This window comes from Callorhinus ursinus, unplaced genomic scaffold (genome assembly GCF_003265705.2).
Source record: "Callorhinus ursinus isolate GAN/ISIS: 27379988/994484 unplaced genomic scaffold, GSC_fseal_2.0 scaffold1, whole genome shotgun sequence".
NCBI classification, from domain to species: domain Eukaryota; kingdom Metazoa; phylum Chordata; class Mammalia; order Carnivora; family Otariidae; genus Callorhinus; species Callorhinus ursinus.
Genome location: NW_027397063.1, coordinates 59,592,315 through 59,614,134, shown reverse-complemented (window position 1 = coordinate 59,614,134; position 21,820 = coordinate 59,592,315). Strand labels below are relative to the sequence as shown.

At 38.4% G+C, this 21,820-nt stretch overlaps 1 protein-coding gene across 2 annotated transcripts in view; it reads left to right on the top strand.

Moving 5' to 3' along the window:
• The window catches only part of CCDC14 (coiled-coil domain containing 14), a 55,731-nt gene that overhangs the window by 18,917 nt on the left and 14,994 nt on the right, over positions 1–21,820 (top strand). For both annotated transcript variants that reach the window (XM_025875432.2, XM_025875421.2), the window contains exons 10-12: positions 7,880–7,962; positions 18,220–18,438; positions 18,514–18,646. In XM_025875432.2, coding sequence (XP_025731217.2) covers positions 7,880–7,962; positions 18,220–18,438; positions 18,514–18,646 — 435 coding nt within the window. The remainder of the gene's footprint in view (positions 1–7,879; positions 7,963–18,219; positions 18,439–18,513; positions 18,647–21,820) is intronic.

Sequence of the window (21,820 nt, the reverse complement as noted above, 5' to 3'; positions counted from 1 at the left end):
GGGGTCCTGGCTCTGGCTCCCTGCTCAGCAGGGAGCCTGCTTCTCCCTCTCCCTTGGCCTCAAATAAAATCTTTAAAAAATAATAATAATAAATAAAGGTAACCCAATTTTTGACTAAGATGCTAAGGAAATTCAATTGGGAAAGAATAATCTTATCAATAAATAGTGCTGGAACGATTGGAGAGCCATATACAAAAAAAGGAAAAAAGAAAAAGGAAGGGAGGGAGAGAGGGAAAGGACCACTTCAACCTTTACCTCACACCATATATAAAAATTAACTTGAAATGAATCACAAATCTTAATATATAGGTTAAATAAGTTAATATTTAACTTAAATATTTATTAAACTTAGTAAGTTAGGGCGCCTGGGTGGCTCATTTGGTTGAGCAACTGCCTTCGGCTCAGGTCATGATCCTGGAGTCCCGAGATTGAGTCCCGCATTGGTCTCCCTGCTCAGCGGGGAGTCTACTTCTCCCTCTGACCCTCTTCCCTCTCGTGCTCTCTATCTCTCATTCTCTCTCTCTCTCGAATAAATAAATAAAATCTTTAAAAAAAATAAACTTAGTAAGTTAAATAGAACTTATAGAAAACATAAGAAAAAAATTTTAGGGATCCTGAGTTGGGAAAGATTTCTTAAATATAACAAAAAATCTAAGAAAAAATTTGTAAGTTGGACTTCATCAAAATTTAAAATTTGCTTCTCAAAAGACACTATTACTAAAAGAGGCAAACAAGAGAGAAAATATTTGCAATAAATATATCTGATGGACTTGTACATATAGAATGTATAAGGAACTGTTACAACTCAAAAAACAGGCAACATATTTTAACAGACACCACATCAAAGAAGATAGATGGCTATTAAATAAGCATATGAAAATCTCATCATTGTTAATCATTAGGAAAATATAGACTAAAACCATGATGATATAACACTACATACCCACTAGAATGACTAAAATTTAAAAGACTATACCAGATGTTAGTGAGGATGTGGAGGAACTGGTACTTGCATAATTTACTGACGGGAATATAAAATGGTACAACCGCTTTGGAAAATGGTTTGGTAGTTTCTTAGAAATTAAACATAAACCATATGACCCAGTCATTTCACTCTTAGCTATGTACTCAGAGAAGTAAAAGCATATGACCACACAAAAATTTACTTGTGAATGTTCATAGGAAACAGCCCAAATGTCTGTTAACAGGGGAATGGATAAACAAATGGTGGTATGTCCATACAATGGAATACTGCTCAACAGTGGAAAGGAAGAACTATTGATGCATGCAACAGCATGGATGAATCTCAAAATCATTATGCTGGATGAAGGCAGGCAGGCTAAAGAATATATTGTATGATTCCATTTACAAGATAATTGTATACTGTATAAATATATAGTATAAAATTCCAGAAAATGCAAACTAATCTATAAATCGGTGGTTGTTTGGGAAGGGGATGCTATGAAAATGGAGCGTGTGGAAATTTGGAGACGTGATGAATATCTTAATTGTGGCGATTGTTTCATCACAACGTATTAAAACTTACCAAATTATATACTTTGATTATATATATGTGCAGTTTATTATATATGTTTCATTTCAGTAGAGCCATATTTTAAAACCGTGAGTAAACTAAAAAAAGAAGAATTTGCCTAAATGACAGCAGTTCTTTTCCTTTGTTTAAGTCAAGTACGTGAAAATATAATACATAATATTTGTTAAAAGCATGTGTAACTATCCATTTTTAAAAGATTATCTTTTGTTATTTTTTATCATGTATCATTTTTTAATAGAACAATCATGTTTTAAAAGCCTGGCCCTGAACGCTGGGAATGAGAGGGAAGGAGAGCAGCTAATGGTACAGTTGGGTTGGAGGGAATATTTTCCTAAATAGAGTGCTTTTAGTATGCTTCTTGGCTAATGCACATGAACATCTAAAGAAGGAGAAGCTGCAGGTGGAGAAGATAAAAGAAGTGGAATTGGAGCAGAGTCCTTTAGGGTAGAGGAGAAGTTGGGATCCAGGAAGCTGATGAAGCTCCCTTTCTGTAAGACTAGAAGAAAGAAGTGAGGATTAGTGTATATATATATATATGGATAAATTTGTACACCCTGGGGCAGAAGGGTAACAGTTTGTCCCCAAGCCTTGTTATTTTTAGTGAAAATAGAAAAGTATCCTACTGAGAGGAGGAGAGGGTAGGAATGAGAGGCTTACAGTGAGGGGTGAAAGTTTAGGCTGGCCATATAGGGGAAGAGAAGAGAAGAATCTGACTAGGGACATGCATACAAGAAGATTGTCAAGCAAAGCTGTCACACACTTGGTGTGTAAGAGGACCTCAGTTTTCCTAGAAAATACTAAAAGAAGCATTCTGGGTAGAGTTATAGATTACCAATCTATGCTGCCTTTCCTAGATCTGTACTCTTTGTTATAAAGGGGAAACTTCAGAAAAGCAGAATTGTTTTTAAACAAACATGGGATTGTATTATACTGTTGTTCTTCTGTAGCTTGCTTTTTTTCACTTCACAATGAGTCTTGAAGATATTTCCTTGTCAGTACATGTAGATGTCTCTTTTTTAAAAAGTACTTGTGTGCATATATCATGCTCAATGGGGAAAAACTGAGAGCTTTCCCCCTAAGGTCAGGAACACGGCAGGGATGTCCACTATCACCACTGCTATTCAACATAGTATTAGAAGTCCTAGCCACAGCAATCAGACAACAAAAAGAAATCAAAGGCATCCAAATCGGCAAAGAGGAAGTCAAACTCTGTTTGCAGATGATATGATACTTTATGTGGAAAACCCAAAAGACTCCACCCCAAAACTGCTAGAACTCATACAGGAATTCAGTAAAGTGGCAGGATATAAAATCAGTGCACAGAAATCAGTGGCATTCCTATTCACCAACAACAAGACAGAAGAAAGAGAAATTAAGGAGTCGATTCCATTTACAATTGCACCCAAAACCATAAGATACCTAGGAATAAATCTAACCAAAGAGGCAAAGAATCTATACTCAGAAAACTGTAAAATACTCATGAAAGAGATTGAGGAAGACACAAAGAAATGGAAAAACATTCCATGCTCATGGATTGGAAGAACAAATACTGTGAAGATGTCAATGCTACCTAGAGCAATCTACATATTTAATGCAATCCCCATCAAAATACCATCCACTTTTTTCAAAGAAATGGAACAAATCATCTTAAAATTTGTATGGAACCAGAAGAGACCCCGAATAACCAGAGGAATGTTGAAAAAGAAAAGCAAAGCTGGCGGCATCACAATTCCAGACTTCAAGCTCTATTACAAAGCTGTCATCTAGAGATTATGCTACTGGCACAAAAACAGACACATCGATCAATGGAACAGAATAGAGAACTCAGAAATGGACCGTCAAATCTATGGTCAACTAATCTTTGACAAAGCAGGAAAGAATGTCCAATGGAAAAAAGACAGTCTCTTCAACAAATGCCGTTGGGAAAATTGGACAGCCACATGCAGAAGAATGAAACTGGACCATTTTCTTACACCACACACAATAGACTCAACATGGTTGAAAGACCTAAATGTGAGACAGGAGTCCATCAACATCCTAAAGGAGAACACAGACAGCAACCTCTTCGACCTCAGCCGCGGCAACTTCTTAGAAACATTGCCAGGGTGCCTGGGTGGCTCAGATGGTTAAGTGTCTGCCTTCGGCTCAGGTCATGATCCCAGGGTCCTGGGATCGAGTCCCGCATCGGGCTCCCTGCTCCTTGGGAGCCTGCTTCTCCCTCTGCCTCTCTCTCTCTCTCTCTCATGAATAAATAAATAAAATCTTTAAAAAAAAAAAAAAGAAACATTGCCAAAGGCAAGGGAAGCAATGGCAAAAATGAACTGTTGGGATCTCATCAAGATAAAAAGCTTTTGCACAGCAAAAGAAACAGTCAACAAAACCAAAAGACAACTGACAGAATGGGAGAAGATATTTGCAAATGTCTTATCAAATAAATGGCTAGTATCCAGAATCTTTAAAGAACTTAAACTCAACATCCAAAGAACAAATGATCCAATCAAGAAATGGGCAGAAGACATGAACAGACGTTTTCCCAAGGAAGACATCCAAATGGCCAACAGACACATGAAAAAGTGTTCAGCATCGCTCAGCATCAGGGAAATCCAAATCAAAACCTCAATGAGATATCACCTCACACCAGTCAGAATGGCTAAAATTAACATGTCAGGAAACGACACATGTTGGCGGGGATGCGGAGAAAGGGGAACCCTCCTACACTGTTGGTGGGAATGCAAGCTGGTGCAGCCACTCTGGAAAACAGTATGGAGGTTCTTCAAAAAGTTCAAAATAGAGCTACCATACGATCCAGCAATTGCACTACTGGGTATTTACCCCAAAGATACAAATGTAGGGATCCGAAGGGGTGCATGCACCCCGATGTTTGTAGCAGCAATGTCCACAATAGCCAAACTGTGGAAAGAGCCAAGATGTCCATAGACAGATGAATGGATAAAGAAGACATGGTATAGGGGCGCCTGGGTGGCTCAGTTGGTTAAAACCGCTGCCTTCAGCTCAGGCCATGGTCCCAGGGTCCTGGGATCGAGCCCCACATCGGGCTCCCTCCTCATGCAGGAAGCCTGCTTCTCCCTCTGCCTGCCGCTCCCCCTGCTCGTGCTCTTTCCTTCTCTCTCTCTCTCTCGCTCTCTCTGTGTGTCAAATAAATAAATAAAATCTTTAAAAAAAAAAAAAAAGAAGACATGGTATATATACACAATGGAATATTATGCAGCCATCAAAAAGAATGAAATCTTGCCATTTGCAATGACGTGGATGGAACTGGAGGGTATTATGCTGAACGAAATAAGTCAATCAGAGAAAGACATGTATCATATGACCTCACTGATATGAGGAATTCTTAATCTCAGGAAATAAACTGAGGGTTGCTGGAGTGGTGGGGGGTGAGAGGGATGGGGTGGCTGGGTGAGAGACATTGGGGAGGGTATGTGCTATGGTGAGCGCTGTGAATTGTGCAAGACTGTTGAATCACAGACCTGTACCTCTGAAGCAAATAATACATTATATGTTAAAAAAAAAAGATAGTAGGAAGGGAAAAATGAAGGGGGGAAATCGGAGGGGGAGATGAACCATGAGAGACTATGCCCTCTGAGAAACAAACTGAGGGTTCTAGAGGGGAGAGGGGTGGGGGGATGGGTTAGCCCGGTGATGGTATTAAGGAGGGCACGTATTGCATGGAGCACTGGGTGTCATATGCAAACAATGAATCATGGAACACTACATCAAAAACTAATGATGTAATATATGATGATTAACATAAAATAATAAAAAAGTACTTGTGTATTTCTTATTATGGATATACCATAATTTATGTAGCATTGTAAGTTGTTGCTAACTTCTTACTACTAAATACCGCTATTGTGAACATCTTTGAATATATCTAAAGGTTGTAGATGCTTTTGCACATGTACAACTATTGTTGACTCTTGAGCAATGCAAGAGTTAGGGGCCCTTACGCCCTATGAAGTCAAAAATCTGTGTATAACTTTTGACTCCCCCAAAACTTAACTACTGATAACCTACTGTTGACTGGAATCCTTATCAATAACATTGAATGTTTTTATTGATTAACATATATTTTGTATGTTATATGTATTTTGTACCGTATTCTTGCAATAAAGTAAGCTAGAGAAAAAATATTAAGAAAATCGTAAGGAAGAGAAAAACACATTTATAGTATTGTACTATATTTATAAAATATCTCTGTATAAGTGGACCCACAGTTCAAACCTGTGTTGTTCAAGGCTCAGTTATATTACTGAGGCTAGATAACTTAGAATTATTTTGTCAGAGATAATGAACATTTTACATTTTGTTGTGTACTGTCAAATTGCCATTCGAATGGTTTTATCAGTAGACTCCCACCAATTGAAATAATTCATCTGCCTCACCAAAAATTGTTTCCTTTTATTTTTGTGAATCTTGTGGCCATAAAATATCTCCTGTTTTAACTTTGTATTTCTTAATATTAGTAATGCTAAGTATTTTTTGTATGCTTATCAGCCTTTTTTTTAAGGATTTTATTTATTTGAGAGAGAGCAAGAGAGAGCAGCGAGCAGGGGGAGGGGCCGAGGGAGAGAGAGAAGCAGGCTCTCTACGGAGTGGGGCGGGGAGTGGGGAGCCAGATGCGGGGCTTGATCCCAGGACTCCAGGATCATGACCTAAGCCAAAGGCAGACGCTCAACTGACTGAGCCACCCAGGCGCCCCTAGGTCATTTCTATTTTTTATGTGAATTGCCTTTTTTTTTTTTTTTTGCCTTTCTTACTGATTTGCAGGAGCTCTTTAAGTGTTATGGATTTTTTTTTTTTGTCTCATATATGTCGCATGTATTTGCTTCCAGACTGCTAATTCTAGAACAAGTTTTAAATTTTGATATTAAATCTTTCATTCTTTTCCTTGATGGTTGTTGGATTTTGAGTCTTGCTTAGGAATGCCTTCCCCACTTCAAGATTACGTAGATTTCCACCTAAAACTTTTATAGTTGGTCTTGTTTGTCCATTTTATGTTTACCTCCTTAACCCATCTGGAATTAATAACATGTAAATGATATGGGGTAAGGCACTATCATTTTATTTTTATTATTATTTTTTTTAATTTTATTGATTTATTTGACAGAGAGAAACACAGCGAGAGAGGGAACACAAGCAGGGGGAGTAGGAGAGGGAGAAGCAGGCTTCCCCGTGGAGCAGGGAGCCTGACATGGGGCTCTATCCCAGGACCCTGGGATCATGGCCTGAGCCGAAGGCAGACGCTTAACGACTGAGCCACCCAGGCGCCCCAAGGCACTATCATTTTAGATTCAGTAACAAAAATAAATAATACAGAATATTTTCAGGTAATTAATTCTGGAAAGATAATAGAGACAACTGTTTTTCAGCGTTAACTTCTTAGAAGTAAACATTTTTGTGGTTCCTTTTATATGTTCCAGTTTGTAAAGTGGCCACAAACTGTGAAGTTCATTGTAGGGCAGAGTTACTGCTCATTAGCATTCACTTTTTTAAAATAGGGCCATTAACTTTTCCATCTAATAAAGAAATTATTAGAAGCATAGGTTTGCATTTCCCATTTTTTCAATATGTGACAAACCAAGCAGATGCATGTCTGATAGCAGTCAGTCCCTGTAGGTATTCTAGTTCATAGTTATGACAGATCTTTTAAAAAAGTAGGTTGTTTGTACAGTAATGAAAATATAGAGAAGGAAGACGGAAGAAGAAAATAGCAAGAAGTGATAGGAAGTGAAAGAAATGGAAAAAAAAAGACAAGGAAATCATTGAGAGAACAAAAAAGGAAAGGAAAAATAAGAGAGGTCATCTTTTTTCTTATGAAGGGAGGGTTTATGCTGTTCCAGGCAATCTTTTAAAAATTATCTCAGGCCCTATGAATAATAGCAATGTAGCTTTGTTGTTTTATTTATTTGGTTTTTATCTTTTGTTTTGGGGATGAGATGGACTTCTGCAATCCTAGTTGGCACCATCTTTTATCTTGCCTTTTTATCTTTAATTTTTTAATCTTTTTCTTCGTGATACATGTACTCTTTAATGCTCATCCCCTTTTTTCCCCAGTCCCCTACTCACCTGAGCGAAATAGGTCAAATACCATATGATCTCATTCATATGTGGAATTTAAGAAACAAAACAGATGAGCAAAGAGAAAAAAGAAAGACAAGCCAAGAAAAAGACTATTAATTATAGAGAACAAACTGATGGCTACCAGAGACAAGGTGTTGTCTTTTTTAATAGGCTGTTAGATGTACACTGTTAAATGAGTTTGGGATTCTTGGAATCATGTTTCTTTATTATTTCCTTTAGGCAACTGAGAATTTTGAACCGGCAACTTAGAGAACAAGAAAAAACTCAAAAGGCATCTGGTGCTCTGGAATGCAACCTTGAATGTAGGTAAAAGAACTTTAAGAACTGATAGTAAATTCTTTGTTCTGGAAATACTGATAAAGAATTGAACTTTCTTAATTACTTTGTCTTAAGAAGACTTTTAATTTATATTTGAAAAAATAGGAATAATACTTCTTATTAAAAATTAAAATAGCACAGAAACAAAAATAAAAGATCTGTGCTATTAGCAATGTCCACAATAGCCAAAATATGCAAAGATCCCAGATGTCCATCGACTCATGAATGGATAAAGATGATGTGAGATAGAGAGATAGATAGATAGATAATGGAATATTACTCAGTCATCAAAAAGAATAAATCTTGCCATTTGCAATGACATGGATGGACCTAGAGGGTATTGTGCTAAGCGAAATAAGTTGGAGAAAGACAAATACCATTATGATTTCACTCATATGTGGAATTTAAGAAAGATGAACATAGGGGAAGGGAAGGAAAAATAAAATAAGATAAAAACAGAGAGGGAGGGTGCCTGGGTAGCTCAGTTGGTTAAGTGTCTGCCTTTGGTTCAGGTCATGATCCCAGAGTCCTGGGATCTAGTGCCGAATTGGGCTCCTTGCTCAGCAGGGAGCCTGCTTCTCCCTCTCCCTCTGCCTGTCGCTCCCCCTCCTGTGCTCTCTCTCTCTGTCAAATAAATAAATAAAATCTATAAAACAAAACAAAAAAAAAGAGAGGGAGACAAACCATAAGAGATTCTTAACTCTAGGAAACAAACTGAGGGTTGCTAGAGTGGAGGTTGGCGGGGAGCATGGGGTAATTGGGTGATGGGCATTAAGGAGGGCACTTGATGTAATGCGCACAGGGTGTTATATGCAACTGATGAATCACTAAATTCTACCCCTGAAACTAATACTACACTATATGTTAACTAAACTGAATTTAAATAAAAAACTAAAAAAAAGATCTGTGCTATTATATCCCAATAATATACCCCTATTTTTTTTTTTTTAAGGCTGTATTTCCTTTCACATGTCTACTGGTCATATAGAATTGATCTGTTTCACATATACTGAGTTCCTATTGTGTGCCCGGCACTAAAAGAACTATACGTGTATTTTTTCTTTTTTAAAAATGAGATTACACTGCATATGTTCTTCTGAAGCTTGCATTTATTCACTTAATATGTAGTAGACAATCTTCTTTTTTTTTCTTTCTTTTTCAAGTTTTTATTTAAATTCTAGTTAATTAACATACAGTGTAATAGCAGTTTCAGGTATAGAATTTAGTGATTCCTCAGTTACATACAACACCCAGTGCTCATCACAAGTGCCCTCCTTAATTCTTATCACCCATTTAACCCATCCCCCTGTCCAACTCCCCTCCAGCAACGCTCAATTTGTTCTCTATAGTTAAGAGTCTGTTTTATTTATTTATTTGTTTGTTTGTTTATTTTAAAATTTTATTTATGTATTTCAGAGAAAGTGAGTGAGAGAGAGCACAAGCCAGGGGGAGAGGTAGAGGGAGAAGCAAACTCCCTGCTGAGCAGGGAGCCCGATGTGGGGCTTGATCCCAGGCCCCAGGGACCATGACCTGAGCCAAAGGCAGATGCTTAACCGGCTGAGCCACCCAGGTGCCCCAACAGTCTTATGGTTTACCTCTCTTTCCCCCACCATGTTCATCCATTTTGATTTTTAAATTCCACATATGGGTGAAATCATATGGTATTTGTCTTTCTCTGACTTATTTTACTTTGCATAAAACTCTCTTGCTCCATCCATGTTGTTGCAAATGGCAAGATTTCATTCTTTTTGATGTATATATATATATATATATATATATATACACATTGTATATATATATATATACACCACATTTTCTTTACCCATTCATCAGTCGATGGACATTTGACTCTTTCCATAATTTGGCTATTGATAATGCTGCTATAAACATCAGGGTGCATGTATCCCTTCGAGTCTGTATTTTTGTATCCTTTGGGTAAATACCCAGTAGTGCAATTGCTGGGTCGTAGGGTAGTTCTAGTTTTAACTTTTTTTTTTTTTTTTTAGATTTTATTTATTTATTTGAAAGAGAGAGAGATAGCAAGAGCAGGAGCACAAGCAGGAGGAGTGGGAGAGGAGAAGCAGGCTTCCTGCTGAGCGGGGAGCCCGATGTGGGGCTTGATCCCAGGACTCTGGGATCATGACCTGAGTTGAAGGCAGACGCTTAACGACTGAGCCACGCAGCTGCCCCTATTTTTAACTTCTTGAGGAACCTCCATACTGTTCTCCAGAGTGGCTGTACCAGTTTGCTTTCCTACCAACAGTGTAAGAGGGTTCCCCTTTCTTCACATCCTCACTAGCACCTGTTGTTTCCTGTGTTGTTAATTTTAGCCATTCTGACTGGTATGAGGATATATCTTGTTGTAGTTCTGATTTGGATTTCCCTGATGTTGAGTGATGAGCATCTTTTCATGTGTCTGTTAGCATCTGTATATCTTCATTGGAAAAATGTCTATTCATGTCTTCTCCCCATTTTTAAACTGGATTATTTGTTTTTGGAGTGTTCAGTTTGGTAAGTTCTTTATGTATTTTGAATACTAACCCTTTATCAGATATGTCATTTGCAAATGTCGTCTCCCATTCGGAAGGTTGCCTTTTAGTTTTGTTGATTTCCTTTGCTGTGCAAAAGCTTTTTATCTTGATGAGGTCCCAATAGTTTATTTTGCTTTTGTTTCCCTTGCCTTAGAAGACCTATCTAGTAAGAAGTTGTTAACAGCCAATGTCAAAGAGGTTGCTGCCTGTGTTCTCCTCTAGGATTTTGATGGTTTTCTGTCTCACATTTAGGTCTTTCATGCATTTTGAACTTATTTTTGTGTATGGTGTAAGACGGCGGTCCAGTTTCATTCTTCTGCATGTGGCTGTCCAGTTTTCCCAACACATTTGTTGAAGAGACTGTCTTTTTTCCATTGCATATTCTTTCCTGCTTTGTTGAAGACTAGTTGACCATACAGTTGTAGGTTCATTTCTGTGTTCTGTTCTGTTCCATTGATCTATGTGTCTGTTTTTGTGCCAGTATCATACTGTCTTGATTACTACAGCTTTGTAGTATAACTTGAAGTCTGGAATTGTGATGCCTCCAGTGTTGCTTTTCTTTCTTAAGATTGCTTTGGCTATTCAGGGTCTTTTGTGGTTCCCTACAAAATCTGGGATTTTTTCAAGCTCTGAAAAACGTTGGTAGTATTTTAATAGGGATTGCATTAAATATGTAGATTGCTTTGGGAAGTATAGACATTTTATTTTATTTTATTTGAAGATTTTATTTATTTATTAGAGAGAGACAGAGACAGAGAGAGCATGAGCAGGGCGAGGGGCAGAGGGAGAGGGAGAGAGATAAGCAGACTCCCCACAGAGTATGGAGCCTGACATGGGGCTCGATCCCAGGACCCTGAGATCATGACTTGAGCCGAAGTCAGGTGCTCAACCAACTGAGCCACCCAGGTACCCTGGAGTATAGGCATTTTAACAATATTTCTTCTTCCAGTCCATGAGCATGGAATGTTTTTCCCTTTCTTTGTGTCATCTTGACTTTCTTTCTTTATGTTGTATAGTTTTCAGAATACAAATCTTTTACCTCTTTGGTTAGGTTTGTTCTTAGCTATCTTATGGTTTTTGGTGCAATTGTAAATGGGATTGATTACTTGATTTCTCTTTCTGCTGCTTCATTGTTGGTGTATAGAAATGCAACAGATTTCTGTATGTTTTTGTATCCTGTGACTTTACTGAATTTGTGTATCAATTCTAGCAATTTTTTGGTGGAGTCTTGGGTTTTCTATATACAGTATCATGTCATCTGCAAACAATGAGTTTGACTTTTTCCTTGCCGATTTGGATGAATTTTATTTCTTTGTGTTGTCTGATTGCTGAGGTTAGGACTGACAATGCTATGTTAAATAACAGTGGTGAGAGTAGGCGTCCCTGTCTTGTTCCTGACCTTAGAGGAAAAGGTCTCAGTTTTTCCCCACTGAGGATTATATTAGCTGTGGGTTTTTCATATATGGCCTTTATTATATGGAGGTATGTTCCATCTAAACCTACTTTATTGAAGGTTTTTATCATGAAAGGATGTTTTAGTTTGTCAAATGCTTTTTCTGCATCTATTGAGAGGATCATATGGTTCTTAGCCTTTCTTTTGTTAATGTGGTGTATCATGTTGATTTGATTTCTGAATATTGACCACTCTTGCAGCCCAGGAATAAATCCCACTTGATTGTGGTGAATAATTCTTTTAATGTACTGTTGGATACAGTTTGCTAGTGTTTTGTTGAGAATTTTGACATTCATGTTCATCAGGGATATTGACCTGCAGTTCTCTTTTTTCGTGGTTTTGGAATCAGAGTAATGCTGGCCTCATAAGATGAGTTTGGAAGTTTTCCTTCCATTTCTTTTTTTGGAATAGTTTGAGAAAAATAGGTATTAACTCTTCTTTAAATATTTGGTAGAATTCCCCTGTGAAGCCATCTGACTCTGGACTTTTGTTTGTTGGGAGATTTTTGATTACTGCTTCAGTTTCTTTGCTGGTTATTGGTCTGTTCAGGTTTTCTATTTCTTCCTGTTTCAATTTTGGTAGTTTATGTGTTTCTAGGAATTTATCCATTTCTTCCAGATTGTCTAATTTGTTGGGATATAATTTTTCATAAAATTCTCTTATAATTGTTTGTATTTCTCTGGTGTTGGTTATTATTTCTCCTCTTTTGTGATTTTATTATTTTGGTCCCTTCTCTTTACTTTTTGATGAGTCTGGCTAGGGTTTATCAATTTTATTAATTTTTTCAAAGAACCAGCTCCTGGTTCCATTGATCTATTCTACTGGTTTTTTAGCTTCTATATCATTTAGTTTTACTCTAATCTTTATTATTTCCATTCTTCTGCTGGCTTTAGGCTTTGTTTGTTGTTCTTTTCCTAGCTCCTTTAGATGTAAGATTGAGTTGTTTGAGATTTTTCTTGCTTCTTGAGGAAGGCCTGTATTGCTATCTGCTTCCCTCTTAGGACTGCTTTTGCTGCATCCCTAAGATTTTGGACCCTTGTGTTTTCATTTTCATTTGTTTCCATATATTTTTTATTTCTTCTTTAATTTCCTAGTTGACCCATTCATTCTTTAGTAATAATGCTGTTTAATGCCCACATGTTTGTGGTCTTTCCAAATTTTTTCTTGTAGTTGACTCCAAATTTCATAGCTGTGGTCAGAAAATATGCATGGTATGATCTCACTTTTTTTCTACTTGTTGAGGCCTGATTTGTGACCTAGTATATGATCTGTTCTGGAGAATGTCCCATGTGTACTTGAAAAGACTGTGTATTCTGCTGCTTTGGGATGAAATATTCTGAATATATCTGTTAAGTCCATCTGGTCCAGTGTATCATTGAAAGCTATTGTTTCGTTGTTGATTTTCTGCTTAGATGATCTGTCCATTGATATGTAGGGTGTTAAAGTCCCCTACTATTGCTGTTTTATTATCAATGAGTTCCTTTATGTTTGTTATTAATTATTTTATATGTTTGGATGCTCCCAGGTTGGGGGCATAAATATTTAATCATTGTATCTTCTTGTTGGATAGTCCCCTTTATTATGATACAATACCCTTCTTCATCTCTTGTTATAGTCTTTGCTTTAAAGTCTAGTTTTGGGGCACCTGGTGGCTCAGTTGGTTAAGCATCTGACTTCAGCTCAGGTCATGATCTCAGGGTCCTGGGATTGAGCCCCATGTGGGGCTCTGTGCTCAGCAGGGAGTCTGCTTCTCCCTCTGCCCCGCCCCCACTCGTGCGTTCGCACTCTCTCTCTCAAACAAATAAAATCTTCTAAAAGTGAAACCAAAAAAAATAAAGTCTGGTTTGTCCAGTGTAAGTATTGCTACTCTGGTTTTCTTTTGACATCCATTTGCATGATGTTTCTCCATCCCCTCACTTTCTTTCTTTTCTTTTTAAGATTTATTTATTTACCTTAGTGCATACAAGTCGGGGGAGGGGCAGACGGAGAAAATCTTTAAGCAGACTCCCCGCTGAGTGCAGAGCTGGATACGGGGCTTGACCCCATAACCCATGAGATCATGACCTGAGTCGAAACCAAGAGTTGGATGCTCAACCATCTGAGCCACACAGGCGCCCCTCCATCCCCTCACTTTCAATCTGCAGGTGTCTTTAGGTCTAAAATGAGTCTCTTATTTTTTTATCCATTCTGATGCCTTATGTCTTTTGATTAGAGCATTTAGTCCATTACATTCAGAGTAATTATTGATAGATATGTGCTTAGTGCCATTTTATTACTTGTTTTGTCGTTGTTTCGAGAGATTTTCTCTGTTCCTTGCTAGTCATTGTCACTTTTGGTCTTTCCGTCCCACTGAAAGAGTCCCCGTTAATATTTCTTGCAGTGCTGGTTTAGTGTTCATGAACTCCTCTAGTTTTTGTTTGTTTGGGAAACTCTTTATCTCTCCTTCTATTCTGAATGATAGCCTTGCTGGATAGAGTATTGTTGGCGGCAGATTTTTCCCATTCAGCACATTGAATATATCATGCCACTCTCTTTTGGCCTGTCAAGTTTCTGTGGAGAGATCTGTAGCTAGCCTTATGGGTCTTCCCTTGTAAGTTAGGGACTTGTTTTGTCTTGCTGCTTTTAGAATTTTTTTCTTCATCACTGTATTTTGCAGATTTAACTATAATATGTCTTGGTGTTGGCCTGCTTTTGTTGATTTTGATGGGAGTTCTCTCTGCCTCCTGGATGTCTGTTTTCCTTCCCCAGATTAGGGAGGTTTTCAGCTTTTATTTCCTCAAATAAACCTTCTGCCCCCTTTTCTCTCTCTTCTGGGACTGCTGTGATACAAATGTTATTAAATTTACTGGAGTCACTGAGTTCCCTAAGTCTACTCTTGTGATCCATCATTCTTCTTTCTCTCTTTTGTTCAGCTTCGTTATTTTCCATAACTCTATCTTCTATTTCACTTATTTGTTCCTCTGTTTCTTCCATCCTTGTGGTCATTACATCCAGATGGTTTCAAATCTCAGATATTACATTTTTCATTTCTGCCTGATTGTTTTTTCACTCTTTTATCTCTGTGGTAAGGGCCTCTCTGAAGTCTGACATGCTTTTCTCAAGTCCAGCCAAGTATCCTTATGATTGTTGTTTTAAATTTTCATTCAGACGTATTACTTATATGTGTTTCTTTTTTTCTTTTTATTTGTTTTGATTAGATCTCTGGCCATGACCTTTTCTTGCTCTTTTGGGATGAATTCCTCCGTCTTGGCATTTTGTCTAGGTCTCTGTCTTCTATTGTGTGTTAGGAAAGCCTGTGATGTTTCCTGCTCCTGAGAATAATGACTTTATGAAGAAGAGGTCATACAGTGTCCAGTCCAGGGCCTGGTGCTTCAGAGAGCATCTCTGATGTGTGCTGCGTGCACTCAGCTGCTGTGTTGGCTACTCTGTCCCTCAGGTCAGTCGTCTGCAGAGGTTCTCCTTACCTGCTGTGGGCAGTGTTTGAACCTTGGCCAGAGTGTGGCGAGTTTTAAGTAGGTATCTCTGGCCTGCTTGTTAAATGAGACTTGATGCTACTTCCACTAGAACTGAAGCCTTGCAGAACTCTCTGGTCGGTAGACGTGGTGCGTGCAGGGGTTTGTGCTGGTCTTCTGGGAAGGGGCCTGCTGCACTGGTCCTTAAACAGACTTGTCCGAGAAAAGCAGTACCAGTAGAGCGCAGGGTGGGACTTGGTGTGAGCAGATTAGGAGCCAGTGTTGGTGCTGTGCCGCTTACCAAATTGTTTTATGCTGAGGGTTGGGGAGGGAAATGGTGCCAGCCAGCCCCTTTGTTCCCAGAGAAGGGAGTCAATGCTTGCTGCTCTCAGGGAGGCCCTCTCAGAAGAGTGAATAATTTCCTCTTGCGTGTCCTGTGCATTTTTCAGATTGCTGTTTTTATACTGTCTGTCTCTGGGTCGCTTGCCTGCCTGGAGCAGCACAGCACTTTGGGCTCTATCCCAGCCAAGCCTGCTGACTTTTAAAACTCCAAACTCTGTGGACCTGGTGTGGTAGAGACTTGCGCTAGTCTCCCGGGGGAGGGTCTTGCTGCACTGGGACAGAAGGGCAGTTATGCCAGAGGACAGGGGCGTGGGATTTGGAGCAAGCTGGTTAAACAGCCAGTGTCCTGGTTAGTTGCCCTCAGCAGGTGTCACTGCACCTTTGGTGAGGGGGTGGGAGAAGGAAATGGCACCTGCTGGCTCTTTTGTCTGTGGAGAGGCAATACCAGCTCTCACAGATGTGCTCCCGGAAGTAGGAACAGTCTTTCCCTGGGCCCCTTAGGTGATCCTCACATTGTGCTGTCTGCCCTGGGGTTGCTTGCCTGCCTTCTCTCCAGGAGCAGGGCAGTGCCCTCAGAACTCTATCCCAGCCAAGCCCAGGGACCTTTAAAACTCCAGTCTTTGAGCCCTGCTGTTTGCAAACTCTCAGGAAAACCAGCCCCTCTCGTTTTCCCAGCCATTGGCTTTGGGCAACTGTTCTCCTTGTAGGTATCCCTGGGTGCCCCAGTCTCCCTTCGCTTTCTCTGTGACCAGGGCTCCCTCCCCTCTGCAGTACCTGCGACGTTCTTCTCCCCCAAACCACATCTCTGCACTTCCTCTCTTCCTCCGTGTGGCCTCTTCTCTCCGTCTAGGTGTGCAGTTTGTTCTGTCAGTCCTCAGATCAATTTCTTGGCTGTTCAGAATGATTTGATAGTTATCTAACTGTGTTCAAGGGACGAGGCAAGCCTAGGGTCCTCCTACTACACCGCCCTCTTAGCTCCCTGCCCCAATAAAATCTAGTGGGTCTTTTTCTTTTTGTTTAAGAACTGTACGGATATTCTGCTTATGTGGTTCCATCATAACGTATTTGAAGTTCTCTGATGATCGTTATCTAGGTATCTTCCCAGTGCAAACAGTGCTGTAGTAAAAGTCTTATACATATGTCTTTGTGCACATATGTGAGCATTTTGTAGATGATAGCTATAGAATGACTGAGTCAAAGGAGATATACAGTTGTAATTTTGACAGATATTGCCAAATTGTGCTTATGGATCATGGCATTTAAAATAATAGAATAAAAGGAAAAAAAACTGTACCAGAGGAAAAGATGAGAACTGTTTGTTTTTTTGTTTGTTTTTGTATTCTTGGGATCTTTTCCTAAGCCTGACAAAACTCCGATGCCACAAAGGAAAAGATGATAAAATTTGTCCTCAGAATTTTTTTTCACTTTCTACGCAGCAAATTTATAAACACATTTAAAACACATCAACAAAATGGGGAAAATGTTTTCATAATACATGATATGACAAAGGCTTAATTTTTTTAATATATAAATAGCTCTTACAAAGCAGTAAGAAAAATATGACCACCCCAAAGAACACACACTTCATAAAAGTGCTCATCTTCACCAGAGTACTTCTGGAAAAAGTCACTCTGATTCCCCTATGAATAAACAGTGGCCGTGGGGGTGGGCGGGAAAGGAGGCCAAGATGGGAAATGGGGAGATTGGTGGTTGCCGTGCTAAAGAGCTAATCTCTTTGTAGTCTCTGCTCATTTACCTTATTGTTCCCTTGAGAGCATTTATCACTATTTATAATTACTTGTTTGTTATTAGCTCTTTGAGAGTAGGGACCATGTCTGCTAATTATCACTGTACGTCCAGATTCGAACACCGTGCCTCACACATAGTAAGTCTTCACTCAAGGTTGCATTTGTTAAGTGAATGGCGCCGTAGACTTTTATAGCCATTAAAGAGAATGATAGATCTCTGTGCCGATACATATCAATCTCATGGGGGGGGAAAAAGGCATGGTTAGAAACTATGGGTACAGTATGAGTCATCTCTTTTTAAATATATATGTTATATGCACAGGTATTTTTCCAGAAAGATACCAAAGTTAATAGTGATTGTCTTTAGGAGGAGAGCAGAGATAGGGTGGGGAGGAAGATTCTTCATTGAGAATCATTTGGTATCATTGCTATTTCATAATGTTTGAATTTTTTTTACTTTGTGCATGTATTATTATTTCATTAAAAAAGGTAAAAAAAAATTTTTTGATGCCTCAGATATCAGTTGGAGAAGAAAGATATGACTTCTGCATCAAATATTAAAAATATATTTAGTATTTATATAGAACTACTCAAGCATATAATTGTTGAGCAAAATCAATAAATTCCAGATCTTTTCTTTTTTAAAAGCAGATCTTCTCCAGGTTTGTGCTTTTTAAATTCAGGCAACAATTATTTGATCTGTTTTGTCTTGCAGTGTTTTCCCTTCAGTCATTGAACAAGTCCCTGCAAAACCAATTACAAGAGTCACTGAAGAGCCAGGAATTACTGCAGAGTAAAAATGAAGAACTTTTAAAAGTGATTGAAAATCAGAAAGATGAAAACAAAAAATTTGCTGGTATATTTAAAGAGAAAGATCAAACTTTACTTGAAAATAAACAACAATTTGACATTGAGACAACAAGAATAAAAATTGGTATGTATTTGAATTGTAGTTATGGTTACATTTTTTCAAAAGATTGAGGAAACTGAAACTTTTTTGTGGTTTCAGAATTGGAGGAAGCCTTGGTCAATGTGAAAAGCTCCCGGTTTAAGTTAGAAGCTGCTGAAAAGGAAAATCAAATATTGGGAATAACATTACGTCAGCGTGATGCTGAGGTGACTCGCCTGAGAGAATTAACCAGGTAATGTTGACTTCATTTGACTAACTTGCCTCCTGTCAGATTATTTATAGACTTCAAAAATCATTGTAGGCCTGCTCTCTTTCCCCCTTTTCTCTTATTTTGTCAATAATTTCTAATGATGTTTTCTTCTGCTCCAGCTGGGTTTAGAAATGCCAAACCTGGCTCAGTGCTTTTTTAAACCATGTGATTCCAGGAAAAGGGCTCTTGTAGGGAGCTTCAGCTTTTTATAAGTAAGCTGAAGAGTAACTTAGCAAATGGTGGAGAGCCCTCTGGCTCTGAAGCCAGAGGGACCTGAGTGGAATCCCAGCTCTACCATTGTACTAGCTGTGTGACTTGAAGCAAGTTATTTACCCTCTCTAAACCTCAGCTGTAAAGTGCGGCATGATTAGGGTTTATGGGAACACTAAGAAATCATTCACATGAAGCACTGAGCACAGAAGCCCTCATGCCAGATGATCTCAGGAAAGTCATTTAGCCTCTTTGAGCCTCAATCATTTCATCACAAAAGTGAAGGAATTGGCAGCAACCCCTAAAAGCCCTTGCTTCCCTAACATGTCTTTTCTCAAATAAATAAAATCACCCCACTCAATTTTTATATGATACTTACTTTCAAAGTTCAGTTTTCTCTTGAGACATTTGTTAAGAACTGGATTTCCAACTACTTATTTAAATCCTAGAGAAGTCAGTGATTTTGATGAATATCATCAGATCTGACCATGCATTTGAATGATCCTGGAAGTTCATAGTTCCAAATATAAAACAATTTTGAATATAAAATAATCTCCTTTATATTTCAAATGAGAAGATCTGTTTTGAATTATGAACTTCTAGGGAACTAGATGAAATAGTGATATATATGTATATACAGGATAATTTATTTAGTTTTGTAAACACATTTGAAATGATTATATATATAAGCTATGTTAATATAGAAATACTGCTTTTTTCCCCATTCACATTTCATTCAAACTTTTGTTGAACAGTGGGGACAAGCAAAAGACACTTGTATATCTATGTAGTGTTGTAATTAATTAGGCTCTAGTCAGAGTTTCTAAAATGTTGGCTTATACCACTCTTGTTCAAAGTAAAGTGAGAGAATGTCCCTCCTTATGAAAGCCTTTATAACATTGCCAAAGAAAAGCATCTCCTCTTTTTGGAGGAGTAATTTTGGGATGAAAGCTCTGTTATTACCAAGTATTTATGGTAAAAGAAGCCAGTCACAAAAGACCACATTCTATGATTCCACTTAATATGAAATGTTCAGAATAGGCAAAACCCATGGAAACAAAGAATAGATTAGTGGTTGCCAAGGGCTGGGAAAAGAGGGGAAGAAGTGGGGAGTGAGTTCTAGTGGGTACAGTTTCCTTTTGGGGTGATGAAAATGTTCTGAAATTGGATGGAGGTAACAATTATATAACTATGAATATACTAAAAACAACCCAGTTGTACACTTTAAAAGGGTGAATTTTATAGTATATAAGTTATATATCTCAATAAACTTTTTTAGAAAAGACATATGTTGTATAGTCCATTTGGAAAAGAAAACTAGGACCCCAAGTCAGCATGGGCAGATTCCATGAGCACTTACGTAGGTGTCCCTGGGGAGCGTCTCCTCAGTGTAGGCCCTGAGGAGAATATAGCGGAAGTAAAAGGAGAGTCGTGTTCACTGGTGACTTGGAGAGAAATTAAAGATGAGTGTCATTTGAGGAAGTGTAGAAGGGGCATGGTGCTCAGCCTCTAGGAGAAAATGCAGCAGAGGATCTAGTTGCCTGAGAATGTGCTTTTCATTTCACAGGCTTTACTTCATACTACTAAATCTAGCTCCTTTATGAGCATGAAATCAGAAGCTGATGTTATCATTTATTTATAATGTACTTGGATTTTTTTCTCAAAGTCTTCTCCATCCCATATCTATTATTTTGTTTGTCCCCATCTATGATGGGAAGATTTTAATATCTGCATTTTCATAGATGGGGAGACTGGGACCATGTAAGTTAAATATTAAGAGAAAGTTAATAACGGAGCTGGGACTGGAACTCACATCTCTTAATCCCTAGGCAGGTTTTCTCGCACTCTTGCACATGACATATCCTTAGCTAAACTAGCTTATTCCTGGTAACAACTCCATGCCTAATTTAGTCTAAGTGAACCTTAGTATTTTAAAAAAAAAACACACCTGAGAGACAGAGGGATGAATGGATGGATTAGTTTGCTTATTCATGTATTCCACAACATTTATTGTATATCATGTTCCAAATATACACGTGTGAAATACAAAAATATATAATCATTTTAGTTGCTGAATATCCGTGTCATCGAGTTAAAAGCTTATTCTGGCACTTTGATGATGGATATAGGAAGCCACATCCTTTTTTAAGAATAAACTCAACTAACATGTCGAGTTTAACATGTGTGGTGCATTTGTGAAGAAAATTAATAATAAAAGTGTAAGGGCAATTTTCATAGTAATAGTGTAATTATTATAGAAATTGGCATAAATGGAAGCACACAGAAATGAAGGGACTTGCCTGACTTTCAGAGCTCGTTGTGCCCAGGCTGGTACCTGAGCCAAGATTTTAGATTTCCTCTTGAGCCTTCCTTTCTGGTTTGGAAAACACAGCTGCTCTCTGACAGAAGAGGACATGTTTTTGAGAGATTCTTCTACCTTTGTAGGAGGTACCTTTGTACCTGCTCATTCTTTAAAAATAATACAGTCTGCCTTTTCCAGTGTTTTTTTTAATTTTTTTATTGTTCTGTTAATCACCATACATTACATCATTAGTTTTTGATGTAGTGTTCCATGATTTATTGTTTGTGCATAACACCCAGTGCTCCACGCAGAACATGCCCTCTTTAAGACCCATCACCAGGCTAACCCATCCCCCCACCCCCTCCCCTCTAGAACCCTCAGTTTGTTTTTCAGAGTTTGTTTGTTTGTTTTTCAGAGTCCATCGTCTCTCATGGTTCATCTCCGCCTCCGATTTACACCCCTTCATTCTTCCCCTCGTGCTATTTTCTTCTTCTTCTTTTTTTTTTCCTTAACATATATTGCATTATTTGTTTCAGAGGTACAGATCTGTGATTCAACAGTCTTGCACAATTCACAGCGCTCACCATAGCACATACCCTCCCCAATGTCTCTCACCCAGCCACCCCATCCCTCCCACCCCCCCC